We start from the raw sequence: 15,580 nt of genomic DNA, 5'->3' as shown, positions 1-15,580 counted from the left end.
AGCCACAAAACGCCCACTAGTTCACTAGTAAGATCATTTTGAGGCTTACTAGTGAACATGTAAGCCACAAAACGCTCACTAGTTCACAAGTAAGGTCATTGTGACGCTTACTAGTGAACATGTAAGCCGCAAAACGCCCACGAGCTCAATCGTAAGATCATTCTGAGGCTTACTAGTTGACATGTAAGCCGCAAAACGCCCACTAGTTCACTAGTAAGATCATTTTCACGCTTACTAGTGAACATCTAAGGCCATAAACGTGCCCAGTAGTTCACTAGTAAGATCATTTTGACGCTTACTAGTGAACATGTAAGGCCATAAATGTGCCCACGAGTTCACTAGTAAGATCATTTTGAGGTTTACTAGTTGACATGTAAGCCACAAAATGCCCACTAGTTCTCTAGTAAGATCATTTTGAGGCTTACTAGTGAAGATGTAAACCACAAAACGCCCACTAGTTCACTAGTAAGATCATTTTGACGGTTAGTAGTTGACATGCAAGCCGCAAAACGCCCACTAGTTCACGAGTAAGATCATTTTGACGCTTACTCGTGAACATGTAAGCCACAAAACGCCCACTAGTTCACTAGTAAGATCATTTTGAGGCTTACTAGTGAACATGTAAGGCCATAAATGTGCCCACTAGTTCACTAGTAAGATCATTTTGACGCTTACTAGTGAACATGTAAGGCCATAAATGTGCCCACTAATTCACTAGTAAGATCATTTTGAGGCTTACTAGTTGACATGTAAGCCACAAAATGCCCACTAGTTCTCTAGTAAGATCATTTTGAGGCTTACTAGTGAAGATGTAAGCCACAAAACGCCCACTAGTTCACTAGTAAGATCATTTTGACGCCTACTAGTGAACATGTAAGCCACAAAACACTCACTAGTTCACAAGTAAGGTCATTGTGACGCTTACTAGTGAACATGTAAGCCACAAAAGAAGCCACTAGTTCACTAGTAAGATCATTTTGAGGCTTACTAGTGAACATGTAAGGCCATAAATGTGCCCACTAGTTCACTAGTAAGATCATTTTGAGGCTTACTAGTTGACATGTAAGCCGCAAAATGCCCACTAGTTCACTGGTAAGATCATTTTGAGGCTTACTAGTGAACATGTAAGGCCATAAATGGGCCCACTAGTTCACTAGTAAGATCATTTTGAGGCTTACTAGTTGACATGTAAGCCGCATAATGCCCACTAGTTCACTGGTAAGATCATTTTGAGGCTTACTAGTGAACATGTAAGCCACAAAACGCCCACTAGTTCATTAGTAAGATCATTTTGAGGCTTACTTGTTGACATGTAAGCCGCAAAACGCCCACTAGTTCACTCGTTAGATCATTTTGAGGCTTACTAGTTGACATGCAAGCCGCAAAACGCCCACTAGTTCACTAGTAAGATCATCTTGACGCTTACTCGTGAACATGTAAGCCACAAAACGCCCACTAGTTCACTAGTAAGATCGTTTTGAGGCTTACTAGTGAACATGTAAGCCACAAAACGCCCACTAGTTCACTAGTAAGATTATTTTGACGCTTACTAGTGAACATTTAAGCCACAAAACGCACAGTAGTTCACAAGTAAGGTCATTGTGACGCTTAGTAGTGAACATGTATGCCGCAAAACGCCCACTAGCTCACTCGTAAGATCATTTTGAGGCTTACTAGTGAACATGTAAGCCACAAAACGCTCACTAGTTCACAAGTAAGGTCATTGTGACGCTTACTAGTGAACATGTAAGCCACAAAAGAAGCCACTAGTTCACTAGTAAGATCATTTTAGGCTTACTAGTTGACATGTAAGCCGCAAAACGCCCACTAGCTCACTCGTAAGATCATTTTAGGCTTACTAGTTGACATGTAAGCCGCATAATGCCCACTAGTTCACTGGTAAGATCATTTTGAGGCTTACTAGTGAACATGTAAGCCACAAAACGCCCACTAGTTCATTAGTAAGATCATTTTGAGGCTTACTTGTTGACATGTAAGCCGCAAAACGCCCACTAGTTCACTCGTTAGATCATTTTGAGGCTTACTAGTTGACATGCAAGCCGCAAAACGCCCACTAGTTCACTAGTAAGATCATCTTGACGCTTACTCGTGAACATGTAAGCCACAAAACGGCCACTAGTTCACTAGTAAGATCGTTTTGAGGCTTACTAGTGAACATGTAAGCCACAAAACGCCCACTAGTTCACTAGTAAGATTATTTTGACGCTTACTAGTGAACATGTAAGCCACAAAACGCACAGTAGTTCACAAGTAAGGTCATTGTGACGCTTAGTAGTGAACATGTAAGCCGCAAAACGCCCACTAGCTCACTCGTAAGATCATTTTGAGGCTTACTAGTGAACATGTAAGCCACAAAACGCTCACTAGTTCACAAGTAAGGTCATTGTGACGCTTACTAGTGAACATGTAAGCCACAAAAGAAGCCACTAGTTCACTAGTAAGATCATTTTAGGCTTACTAGTTGACATGTAAGCCGCAAAACGCCCACTAGCTCACTCGTAAGATCATTTTGACGGTTACTAGTTGACATGTAAGCCGCAAAACGCCCACTAGTTCACTAGTAAGATCATTTTCACGCTTACTAGTGAACATCTAAGGCCATAAACGTGCCCACTAGTTCACTAGTAAGATCATTTTGACGCTTACTAGTGAACATGTAAGGCCATAAATGTGCCCACTAGTTCACTAGTAAGATCATTTTGAGGCTTACTAGTTGACATGTAAGCCACAAAATGCCCACTAGTTCTCTAGTAAGATCATTTTGAGGCTTACTAGTGAAGATGTAAGCCACAAAACGCCCACTAGTTCACTATTAAGATCATTTTGACGCTTACTAGTGAACATGTAAGCCACAAAACGCTCACTAGTTCACAAGTAAGGTCATTGTGACGCTTACTAGTGAACATGTAAGCCGCAAAACGCCCACTAGCTCACTCGTAAGATCATTCTGAGGCTTACTAGTTGACATGTAAGCCGGAAAACGCCCACTAGTTCACTAGTAAGATCATTTTGAGGCTTACTAGTTGACATGTAAGCCGCAAAATGCCCACTAGTTCACTGGTAAGATCATTTTGAGGCTTACTAGTGAACATGTAAGGCCATAAATGTGCCCACGAGTTCACTAGTAAGATCATTTTGAGGTTTACTAGTTGACATGTAAGCCACAAAATGCCCACTAGTTCTCTAGTAAGATCATTTTGAGGCTTACTAGTGAAGATGTAAGCCACAAAACGCCCACTAGTTCACTAGTAAGATCATTTTGACGCTTACTAGTTGACATGCAAGCCGCAAAACGCCCACTAGTTCACTAGTAAGATCATTTTGACGCTTACTCGTGAACATGTAAGCCACAAAACGCCCACTAGTTCACTAGTAAGATCATTTTGATGCTTACTAGTGAACATGTAAGCCACAAAACGCTCACTAGTTCACAAGTAAGGTCATTGTGACGCCCACTAGTTCACTAGTAAGATCATTTTGAGGCTTACTAGTTGACATGTAAGCCGCAAAATGCCCACTAGTTCACTGGTAAGATCATTTTGAGGCTTACTAGTGAAGATGTAAGCCACAAAACGCCCACTAGTTCACTAGTAAGATCATTTTGAGGCTTACGAGCGAAGGCAGTGGCTCACTACGATCGCGCGGGCATCTTAGCGAAAAAATGTTGTCTACCCACAAGCATTGCAATAAAATTGTTAGTTATTTAGTAGAGCTAAACATCTCTTTATTTTCGCGATAAGCAATGAAGATGAACAAAAAGTTGAACCAAGCAACAACACTTTTGTGGGCCGAAGGCCCACCTTACCAGCCTTCCGCAGGAACTAGCTGATGCGCCGCCCAGAGGGCGGCACACCAGCTTGTTTGTTTATAAGGAATAAACCTATTATCGATGTATATTGTTGTTGCTTGTGTTATTATCATATGCAATTGAATAAGTAGACCATTTCAGAATTCGAAATTTGGGACTCTCTAAATGCATAACGGGACTCATACTTTTCTGATCAGCAAGTCCCTGGGACTACTGAATTATCACTATATATATATATATATATATATATATATATATATATATATATATATTGCGCGTCGTCCCGCACGCGGTCTGTCCTTCCGTCTGTCCCTTTTCAAAACGTACCTACTTCACCGCACCGCTGCGCGAGATGAACAAAAAGTTGAACCAAGCAACAACACTTTTGTGGGCCGAAGGCCCACCTTACCAGCCCTCCGAAGGAACTAGCTGATGAGCTAGTATATATGTATATATATGGTACCTCTTACAAAATTGGTTCTGGAAGAAATGTTTTAACTAGAAAATGTTGTAAGTAGAGATGTGTTTTCCATGTAAACACCCTAATAAATAACAAACACATAAGCCCTTCATAAAGATGAAGCTGCTGCTCGCCCAGAGGTACTCAATTGTTATATTCAATGTATTTGCTAAGGAGATTGGCATGCTTGCTGCCTTTTGTCTAAAAGGTCACTACCCCAAGCTGGTCTTCCACTTTGAGCTGAAGAGGAGCATTCTGTACTTCATCCTGGAGACATATGTCCCATCAAGCCTATTGGTGGTTCTTTCTTGGGTCTCCTTCTGGATTTCGCTGTACTCTGTTCCAGCACGAATTTGTATAGGTATGTACCAGTCAGAAGTAATGAATGTGTAAAAACACAATATGCCAAGCATATTATATATTATGCATAACAATACAACACATGAGGAAAGTACACCATTTTTCAATTATAAGCAGAGAAGCATGTAACCATGTCTTAGAATTATGTACAGCATCACAACAACACATTTCATTTTACACAATGCAAACAATTTAGAACAATTACATAAAACCAAGGGTCCTATTTTCATTCACAGTGCAAGTCTAGCACAAAGCAGATTCAAACTGCACATGGGTGGACTTTTCTTTCTTTTGGCATCTTGCTCGAATTGGGAGCAACATAGTGCTTTTGTGCTGTAGCATGTCGTGAAATGAGCCTGTTCTCGGCCAATCGTGAAGGCATTCCTCATTTTCCTTAAAATCAAGGCAGTCAGCATACACCCGAGTACGCCGTGCTTGACAGTGTGGAAATATTTTGAAGATGCTAATATTTGTAATTCATTCAATGAATTGATTTCTATAAGATTCAGAGAGATTGTCCCACGCTGGTCTCATATTTATGAATGAAATCCGTCGCAGACGCATTTGTCTGCCTGCGCCTCAATCAAATCAATAAAATCACATAGCATGACCTGTCCTGCACAATAAACCTCCTTTTAGCTCAGCTAAAATCTCGTCTGCTTTTGGTAAACACATTTGCAGATGCGCTGGGGGTGAGGAAAGAAGGCCCCGTGATGCTTTGCGAGTCTAGCGATGCCTTTAAATTATACATCCTATGAAGCAAAGCAAAATGTTTTGAATGAATTAAGGTCACGTAAAACACAAAATAAAAACCAGTACATATGATTATTTTAATTTTCCTTAGCACATGCTTATTGCACGTTTTACTCATGATTTCACTGTCTTACACATGTAAAAAAAATGCTTGATACCTGAGAAGAGTGAACTATGTTTGCAAGATTTTATTGATGTATTTATCATTAATTTCATAATATTCAAAGGACAAATGTGCATAGTGTATACAGTAGTTTTGGCTCCATGTTATAATTCACTAAACCGTTATCCCTAAAAATGTTTTCAGGCCACAGTATCACCTTTGATTTTAAATAGCACCAACATTTCAGGAATCCTGGTCCATGATCCAAAGTTTTATTTAAGTTGAATGTCGTATCATCTTAATTTTTAGTTTGTACATACCGGTACCTTAAAGAATGGCATTAAGGTGCTCAACCGGTTAGCATGTCCACCTCCCAGCACAGAGGTCCAGGGTTTGATTCCAAGCTCTGGCCTTCCAGTGTGGAGTTTGCATGTTCTTCCTGTGCCAGCGTGGATTTTCTCTGGTTGCTCTTGTTTTCCCTGACATCCCGAAGACATGTGTGGTAGGTTAATGGAACACTCTGTCTGTTTATGAGTATAAATCGGTGGTTGTTTCTGTGAGCCTTGCGATTGTCTGTCAACAAGTTCAGGGTGTACACCACCAACTGCCCGAAGATAGCTACCTCGTGAGGATAAGTATTTCAGATAATGGAGGGATGGATACCGAAAAGAATTCGGGCTCTCAGCAAATGATGGTTATGTAACGGCAGCTGGTGCGATATGCTGCAGTTTACATCTCATCTGATTTGTCAACTTATTACAGATATTATCAGTGACTAATTGACTAGCAAAATAATTGTGAGATCCCTCTGTGAAAATTGTTATTGCATAGCCTACACAGACTGGTTTACTGCTCAACATCACATGACATGCATAAAATATGCCATGGAAAGCAGAAAATGAAACCTGAATTAGAAGTGTGTGTGTGTGTGTGTGTGTGTGTGTGTGTGTGTGTGTGTGTGTGTGTGTGTGTGTGTGTGTGTGTGTGTGTGTGTGTGTGTGTGTGTGTGTGTGCGTGTGTGTGTGTGTGTTTTATCCTGTTTTGTCGACCAACGTCATGATTTTGACCTTTCTGCGTCGCCCCATTTTTCTGTAAATAAATATTTTTTTGTTGCAATCTTCATCTGAGTTTATATTTGTAGAGTCCAATTCTATCTGGAACCTTCCGGACATCGTGACACCACTCTGGTCGTTGTCATGCACATCTTTTAGACCACATCCTTGCCAAGAGCTCTCAGTCTGTTTGTTTGAAGTGCAACAAGATTCGGACCGTGATGTTCATGATTGCCCAAATGCACCACATATTTCGAGAAATCCATTTATATATATATATATATATATATATATATATATATATATATATATATATATATATATAAAAATCCTCATCTCACCCCTCGGGTGGTGTCCGTCCCTCATTCAGCTCGGGCCCTCTACCAGAGGCCAGGAAGCTTGAGGGTTCTGCGCAGTATCCTTGCTGTTCCCAGCACTGCACATTTCTGGACTGAGATGTCCGATGTTGTTCCTGGGATCTGTTGCAACCACTCATCTAGTTTGGGGGTCACTGCCCCGAGTGCTCCGACCACCACAGGCACGACTGTCACCTTTACCTTCCAGGCTCTCTCCAGCTCTTCTCTGAGCCCTTGGTATTTCTCGAGTTTCTCATGTTCCTTCTTCCTGATGTTTCCATCACTAGGGACAGCTACATCCACTACAACGGCTTTCCTCTGCCCTTTATCTATGATCACGATATCTGGTTGGTTCGCCATTACCATCTTGTCAGTCTGGATCTGGAAGTCCCACAGGATCTTCGCTCTGTCATTCTCCACCACCTTCGGAGGTGTTTCCCATTTTGACCTTGGGGTTTCCAGTCCATACTCCGCACAGATGTTTCGGTAGACTATGCCAGCCACCTGGTTATGGCGTTCCATGTAGGCTTTCCCTGCCAGCATCTTACACCCTGCAGTTATGTGTTGGATCGTCTCAGGTGCCTCTTTGCACAACCTACACCTTGGGTCTTGTCTGGTGTGGTATATCTGGGCCTCGATGGCTCTGGTGCTCAAGGCCTGTTCCTGAGCAGCCAGGATGAGCGCCTCTGTGCTGTCCTTCAGGCCAGCCCTCTCTAGCCACTGATAGGACTTCTTGAGATCAGCCACTTCAGTTATGGTCCGGTGGTACATCCCGTGTAGGGGCTTGTCCTCCCATGATGGTCCCTCTTCCAGCGCCTCATCTTCTGTTCCCCATTGTCTGAAACATTCTCTGAGTACGTCATCCGTTGGAGCCTTCTCCTTGATGTATTCATGGAGCTTGGATGTTTCATCCTGGACAGTGGCTCTCACACTCACTAGTCCCCGGCCTCCTTCCTTTCGGCTTGCGTACAGTCTCAGGGTGCTGGATTTGGGATGGAACCCTCCATGCATGGTTAGGAGCTTTCGGGTCTTAACGTCCGTGGTCTGAATCTCTTCCTTTGGCCACCTTATTATTCCTGCATGGTATCTGATCACTGGCAGGGCATAGCTGTTTATTGCCCGGGTCTTATTCTTGCCATTGAGCTGGCTTCTTAGGACTTGCCTCACTCGCTGGAAGTATTTGGCCGTAGCCGCTTTCCTTGTTGCCAGTTCGAGGTTGCCATTGGCTTGTGGTATACCAAGGTACTTGTAGCTGTCCTCAATGTCTGCTATTGTTCCTTCAGGGAGTGAGACCCCATCAGTGCAGACTACCTTTCCTCTCTTAGTCACCATCCGACTACATTTCTCAAGCCCGAATGACATCCCGATGTCGCTGCTGTAGATCCTGGTTGTGTGGATCAGTGAATCTATGTCCCTTTCGCTCTTAGCATACAGCTTTATGTCATCCATGTAGAGGAGGTGACTGATTGTAGCTCCATTTCTGAGGCGGTATCCATAGCCTGTCTTGGTGATTACTTGGCTTAGGGGGTTCAGTCCTATGCAGAACAGCAGTGGGGAGAGTGCATCACCTTGGTATATGCCACATTTGATGGACACTTGGGTAAGTGGCTTGCCATTGGCTTCAAGTGTGGTTTTCCACATTCTCATCGAGTTCGCAACGAAGGCTCTTAGGGTCCTGTTCACCTTATACAACTCCAAGCATTCAGTGATCCATGTATGTGGCATCGAGTCATAGGCTTTCTTGTAATCAATCCAGGCTGTGCACAGGTTGGTACGTCGGGACCTGCAGTCTTGTGCGACTGTTCTGTCAACCAGGAGCTGATGTTTGGCTCCTCTGGTATCTCTACCAATGCCCTTCTGCGCTTCGCTCATGTATTGATCCACGTGTCCACTTATCTTAGCCGCGATGATTCCTGACATGAGCTTCCATGTTGTGGAGAGACAGGTTATTGGCCGATAGTTGGATGGGGCTGCACCCTTCGAGGGATCCTTCATGATCAGGATTGTTCGCCCTTCGGTTAGCCATTCTGGGTGAGTCCCATCACTCAGCAGCTGGTTCATTTGTACTGCTAGGCGCTCATGGAGTGCTGTGAGTTTCTTTAGCCAGTAGGTGTGGACCATGTCCGGGCCTGGTGCTGTCCAGTTCTTCATATCTGAGACTCGTTCCTGTATGTCTGCCACTGTTATGGTAACTGGGTTCTGTTCAGGCAGGTTGCTGTGCTCCTCTCTCAGGGTCACCAGCCATTGTGCACTGCTGTTATGTGCAACCTCCTTCTCCCATATGCCTTTCCAGTACCTTTCAGTTTCCAGTCTTGGTGGGTCAGCTCTGTTGTTAGGACCCTGCCACTGAGCGTACACTTTCGCAGGTTGTGTTGCGAACAGCCTGTTTATTCGTCTGGCTTCATTCTCTTTTGTGTACCGCTTTAGGCGACTGGAAGAGGCTTGGAGCCTTTGTTTGGCAGTTTCGAGTGCTTCAGGTATGGTCATCTGGATGTACTTCTCGGGAATCGGCCTTTTCATCACACCTCTCTGGGCCTCCGTCAATTGACTCACATCTTTCCGGGCCGCCTTGATCTTAGCCTCCAACCGTCTTTTCCATGGTGGGTAACGTATCTCATGGTTGCTCTTATAGCCCAGAGTCTCCAGGATCACTGATGCTGAAGCGTATATCAGCTCATTGGTTTCTGTGATCGTTACGGTAGGGATCGCCCTCAGTGCTGCATTCACACTTTCTATGAGACTTTCAGATGGTACTTCACATAGTCGTTGTAATCGGTTTCTAGGTTGCCCAGCTTTCATTCTCGCCATGATCTTCGCTTTCAGGTCAGTTGCTGCCTCACTCAGCATTTCATTCATTGGGGCTGGCCACCCAATCTCATCATCTGCATTCATTGGGGCTTGCCTCCCAATCTCTTGTATGACCTCCTCCTCTGATGAAAGCCTGGGGCCCTTCACCATGGAACCTGCGTTGTACCTCATCAATCTCAAGTTGTGACAGCAGTTGCCGTTTGTGGATGTTGGAACACTGAGCTACTAGTTGTTTCTTGGTCAACCGTGACTGTGGGTTTCGAAGTAACCATTTAGCCCACATTCTCTGCATGTAACCCCTCTGACTAGGGTTGCTTGAGTAGTAGCATTCCAACAGAGCCATGTTATCGCATCTCGCCCATCTCCGCTTTGTTCCAGTAGCCCATTTTTCATCAAGGTGCTCTGGTCCCCCAGCACCTGACGCAGACCTTGTTTGGCCGGGCGACGTCTGAGCCGGCATGTCATTCGTTTTATTGTCTCTCATCATTGTATGAGGTAGGCATTAGCGTGAAGGATCTTGCCACACTGGATGGTGTTATGTGCTCATTTTTGCCCCAAGCGGGATTCGAACCACCGTCTCCCGTATGCCAAACCGATGCCTTACCAACTGAGCTATCCAGCTATATATATATATATATATATATATATATATATATATATATATTAGAGCTGTCAGTTTAGCGCGTTTTTATTGGCATTAATTTAAATGAATTTTAACGGGATTAAAATTTTTCTCGCGAGATTAACGCGGCACACGTCACAAGCGGATGTTACGTTGCTCTATAAATACACCAGAAACAAAACAACAAGCGCGCTGCAGAAGTCCACGCCCATGTCCGTTTTGCCAGCCACGGCAGTGCGAGACACCGAAAACTGATACTTAAAGAGTTTATGAATGGAAAGTTTACTTTTAAAAAGTTGCCATATTGCTCCACTGACAAGACCAAAGTTATCTGTTCTTCTCTCTCTCTCTCTCTGTATCGTACAGGTATACGATGTATGCCACTAACGCGATTGTTACTTGTTTGGAACTATTTTGTGTGGAAGGTTACAGCGTTCCGTGTCCATATAAATAGAGCGGGTGGAGCTTCTCTGTGTTAGTCTGACAGTGACAGTGCGCTACAGTGTTAGCGACCTAGCGAAAATCAAACGTCTCCAGTGTTGTCATCGAACCAAGTGTAGTCATTCGAAATGAGGTCTACACAAAACCGTAGAGAGACTTCCGCGCAAGAAGGACCAACACAATCAACATAGCCTGACTGTGCTAAGGGGAGTGAAATCTCCCACCCCCTTTCAGAATGGTTTGCCCTTGCAGCACGGGGGAAGTGCGTGTGCTTGTTTGTATGGCCGGCAGTTTCCAATACAGCGGCACATAATGAACACTAGTGTCCGGTGTCTTGTTATTCTTCAACAAACAAGAAACAGACTGCTGTGTTGAAAGCAAACTTGAGAAAAATGAAGTATGCAACCATGGTTTAAATACACTATAGGCTGAGTACTAGTGTGCCTTAGATGTGCACTTTATAATATTATATTGCTCTGTTTTGATTTCATTAAAAAAGCTGTTAAAACAGCTGTTGTGTGACAAAATATTTTTTTCACCGTTATTGATGGACAGTAATATTGTGTGAGAGATTGTGTGAATAACTGCACAAAGTGAAAAATGTTCATGTAAAATTGAAAATCGAAATTGTTATTTCAGTAAATATTTGCATTTGGCACGTAGAAAACTGATTCATGATTCCATGTTGATGAGAGCATTAAAATGGGGGGGAAAATAGGACAAAAATGTAAAAGGAAATTCAGAAACGATAAAAAATGTGTAAGTAATCACGATTAATTTTTTAGTTCATTCGAGTTAATTATGACAGTTGCATTTTTAATTAGATTAAATATTGTAATCGTTTGACATATGTGTATATATATATATAATATACATATATAATATATATATATAATATATATATATATAGACAGATAGACAGATAGATAGATAGATAGATAGATAGATAGATAGATAGATAGATAGATAGATAGATAGATAGATAGATAGATAGATAGATAGATAGATAGATAGATAGATAGATAGATAGATAGATAGATAGATAGATAGATAGATTTATTTATTTTATCAGTCAAAGCAAACCTGTCAAATGTGAAGCTGTGCAAACATTCAAGCACAAGACAAGTCAAGCAACACTGGTCACCTGTGACATGATCTGACTGATGTCAAGTCAGAAGGATTGGTTGTTGTTCTATTTGATTTTTCATCAGTGAAAGCAAGAATGAAGTGGAAAATATATCAACACGGAACTGGCAATTGCGAGGTGAGGAAGTGTTGGCGGAGTGTGTAGACTGTGGGCGGGGGACAATTTAACAATATGAGATTTTGTTGTTTTTGTGTGTGTGTGTGTGTGTGTGTGTGTGTGCGTGTGTGCGTGTGTGCATGTTATAATATCCGCCCTCCTAACTGAACCTTCTGCTCCCCCCTCACCACCCGAGGCAAAATTGTCTAGAACGACCAGTGGTTGGGAGTAACAGTGTTTTACTGTCTCTTTTTCTGACATTGTCCTTTTTTCAAAGTTGTCCAGAAACATTTGTTTCTTCATTATTTTCTTCATTTTAAGGAAGCTTAGATCATGGATTTAATTTACCAGGCAAAGACATTGTGGCAAAGAGGCAAACATGTTCAAGTGACACAGAGACAAGCTAGATTGATCATTTTTAAAATAAAAGATCCTGTGGGCTCAAGTAATCCACCTCCATTGTACTGGTCCACTGCCATTGTATTTCGAAAAAAATCTTGATCTCAAGGGAACGGGAATTCAGGCTTCTGGCTCAAGACATTGCACACATGCTTGGAATGCGGGGCTCGTCCTTCCACAATGTTTCTAGCTTACCTTGTTTATTAAAGAATGTGTTCCCTTTGTCATTTGTCCGTGTATGTGTTCCATGGCAGGAGTGACCACAGTACTGACCATGACCACTCTGATGATGGGAGCTCGCACGTCGCTTCCGAATGCCAACTGTTTCATCAAGGCGATTGATGTGTACTTAGGAATCTGCTTCAGCTTTATTTTTGGAGCCCTCATTGAGTATGCTGTGGCTCATTTCTGCACCCTCACTTACAGCGACCCGCATATGCTGGTGGTGAGACACTCCTGTTATTATTCTGTTTCCATTGTTGTGGTCGTTGCTCTTTGTTCACCGATCATTAAGATGTTTTTCGATACTGTGCTTGAGCGTTGTTTTTTTTTTTTCATTTTTAGGTACTGTATCTATTTACTCACAAACCAAATCCTAAAAGGAAGCGAGGCAAAAATATTCTTTATTTTAATATTGTTCTATGCGCCTCCACTCGAATAAACACGGCATTCTGATTAATATTGGATCTGTGTAATACGAATTAAGCTATGAAATGCACCTGTTTTTATCCATCTCAGGGGGCGGGCATTGACTTAAAATCACATCAGAGTTGATCAGGGATCAATTAACGACCAACTGTGGCTCACACTTTTCTGGGTTTGGTCATTTGAGCAACGGTGATGTCATTTTCAGTCGAATGACAAAATGGCCGCTCCTGAGATGGATAAAAGAGGGTGGATTTTAATGCTTAATTCACATCCTACAAATGCAATATTAATAAGAATGCTGTGTTGAGATTGTAGTGGGGCAACATAAAATATATTGTAGTACTGTATATCTAGAGTATTTCCCATTAAAGTACACCAGTCGTTAGTTAGTCAGCCCGTCACTTAATCAATAAGATAATGTTATCAACAATGATATGTGTTATTGTTGTTTCAAGCGCAGCTAACATTCTCATTTACTTTGCTACAGTATGGCCACCAATTGCATAACTTTGATGACGAAATAAACGGCATCGTCACCACCATCTCCAGCCCCTGTGACAGGGCCAAGAGACGCAAGGAACCTGACGCAGGTCCCGCCGCTGCTCCCGCCACCAGCGAATTGGCAGTCGATCCATCCAGCCAGACAGGCAGCGAGCCCAAGCCCGAGGCTTCTCCTCCAGAACCCACCAACTGGTGTTTCATTGCTCTGGCCACCTTTCGCAAACTTCTCAGTTTCATAAGCTGCTGTCACATAAAAAATCCACACCACATAGACAACTACTCAAGAGTCACTTTCCCTTTGTCATTTGTCCTTGTTAATCTTCTTTATTGGACGTATTATTTGTACTTTTAGCATTTATCCCTAGTATTTAGACAGGGAGTTTATTTCACTCAATGTACAATAAGTGTGACTTAGGTGTGGTTCTGAGGTGAGTTTTTACTATTTCTAAGCAGCAGCATAATGAGAATGAGAAAGATTGTTTTTCAGGAAGAAAAAAAAAAGTGTCATTATTGTAATTCAACGTCACTCTTTTAGCATACTTAAGGCTGACTGGTGAGGTCTGGTAGACTACAAAGCTCGACATGAAGAGGAGTAATTGCTTCCAAAGATGAAAACCATTCCGTTTGCATATTTCCCACTGTAGCTCATTTATTGTAATTGTGTCTCGTTCAGCTTGTAAGTGGCGAACACACAGAAGATGGAGCTGTAATTTATGCTGGCCAAAACATCCAGGGGTGCTGTGCACGGGCGAATGGGCTTACTCGTTGTCTGACTTTTTCCAAGTGATATTTTATTAATTGTTCTTTTCTGCCTGAATGTTCACATCTTCAGTACAATTGGCTAATATGAATAGGCAGTGGCAGAAATAAAATAAAAAGAAAAAAAGAAAAAGACCCAATGCAAAAGAATAACATGATGGAAACTTCAGTTCCGGGAAATATCACAAACAGTTTATGTAATTGTCTTTTACACAAAAACTCTCAATACTACCTAAATTACAGCAGATAAATACATCATTTAATGGGGCTGCTATGAATAGTTCAGATTGTAACGAAATCAGAAAATTACACCATTCATTCACCCGTTTTTGTTCGGTGTCACAATTCACATTCCTTAGACAGCACACCAAGCCTATGCTTTCTTATCAGCTAACCAACTCTGGCTGGCTGTCTTACTGGAATATTTCTTTTAAAATACGGTCATGTGATGTTATCAGATGTTGGTGTAGGTTAGTACTGAAGTGCTTATCTTCGCCAGATATGTCATTTCAATTTTTCAGCTATTTAGAGCTGAGTCGAAAATGTCATTTCCATTGATCTGTTTTTGGAAGATGTTATTACTGGCAATGCTCTTTACCTTCTTAACAGCTCCAAAATGATGGAATCTTCTGGACTATATCAGGAGGTCGCTGTAAAATAAGTTTACACTGAAATATAGAAATACTACATGACATTTAATAACTGCTTACGCCAACAAGTCTGGAAAAAGCACACTAGAGTTAGAGAAAAGCAGAAAGAAGGAGTAGAAAAAGAACAGATGCAAGATGGAAATGTTTTCATTTAAGCAAACTACCGGTACTATTCAGTTCAAACTTACTGTCAATGCATTTGACAAGGTGATGTGTTTGAATGACACATACGTAGACCACAACCTAGACGGTACGGTTTGTTGTACAGTCTGTTTGCTACCTTTGTCCGAGGAAGCAACATTTATGATGGCCATGGGCTGAATATGTCGACCAAAGATTATAATCAGATTTAAAAGTGCATTCTCAAGTACCATGGCGGCATGCTGTCGGTCTGCAGATTAACGTGACAGCTCCTATGTCAGACAATGGGGCAAATCTGCCTGTTAATTTTGTTGTTGTGTTCTATACCGCTATAATATGCTCTCACATAGACTGGAGTGAGTTGATTTATTCAGATGGCAAGTTTCTTCCATGATGTGCATTGAGATGAATGAAGTGGGTATATAACTTCATTGCCTTCAGAAACTATTTCGGCT

At 42.1% G+C, this 15,580-nt stretch overlaps 2 protein-coding genes across 2 annotated transcripts in view; one reads left to right on the top strand and one right to left on the bottom strand.

The window, feature by feature from the left end:
* LOC127599375 (vascular endothelial growth factor D-like) overlaps nt 1-15,580 on the bottom strand; it is a 449,921-nt gene that overhangs the window by 94,817 nt on the left and 339,524 nt on the right. The gene's annotated exons all lie outside the window — the stretch shown is intronic.
* Nucleotides 4,407-14,110, top strand: LOC127599872 (gamma-aminobutyric acid receptor subunit pi-like). The gene is made up of 3 exons (XM_052064085.1): nt 4,407-4,650; nt 12,681-12,871; nt 13,562-14,110. The coding sequence occupies exons 1-3, from the start codon at nt 4,407-4,409 to the stop codon at nt 13,925-13,927; spliced, it is 801 nt and encodes a 266-aa protein (XP_051920045.1). The 3' UTR covers nt 13,928-14,110.

This window comes from Hippocampus zosterae, chromosome 4, assembly GCF_025434085.1.
Source record: "Hippocampus zosterae strain Florida chromosome 4, ASM2543408v3, whole genome shotgun sequence".
NCBI lineage: Eukaryota > Metazoa > Chordata > Actinopteri > Syngnathiformes > Syngnathidae > Hippocampus > Hippocampus zosterae.
This window is presented reverse-complemented; position numbering and strand designations above follow the sequence as displayed.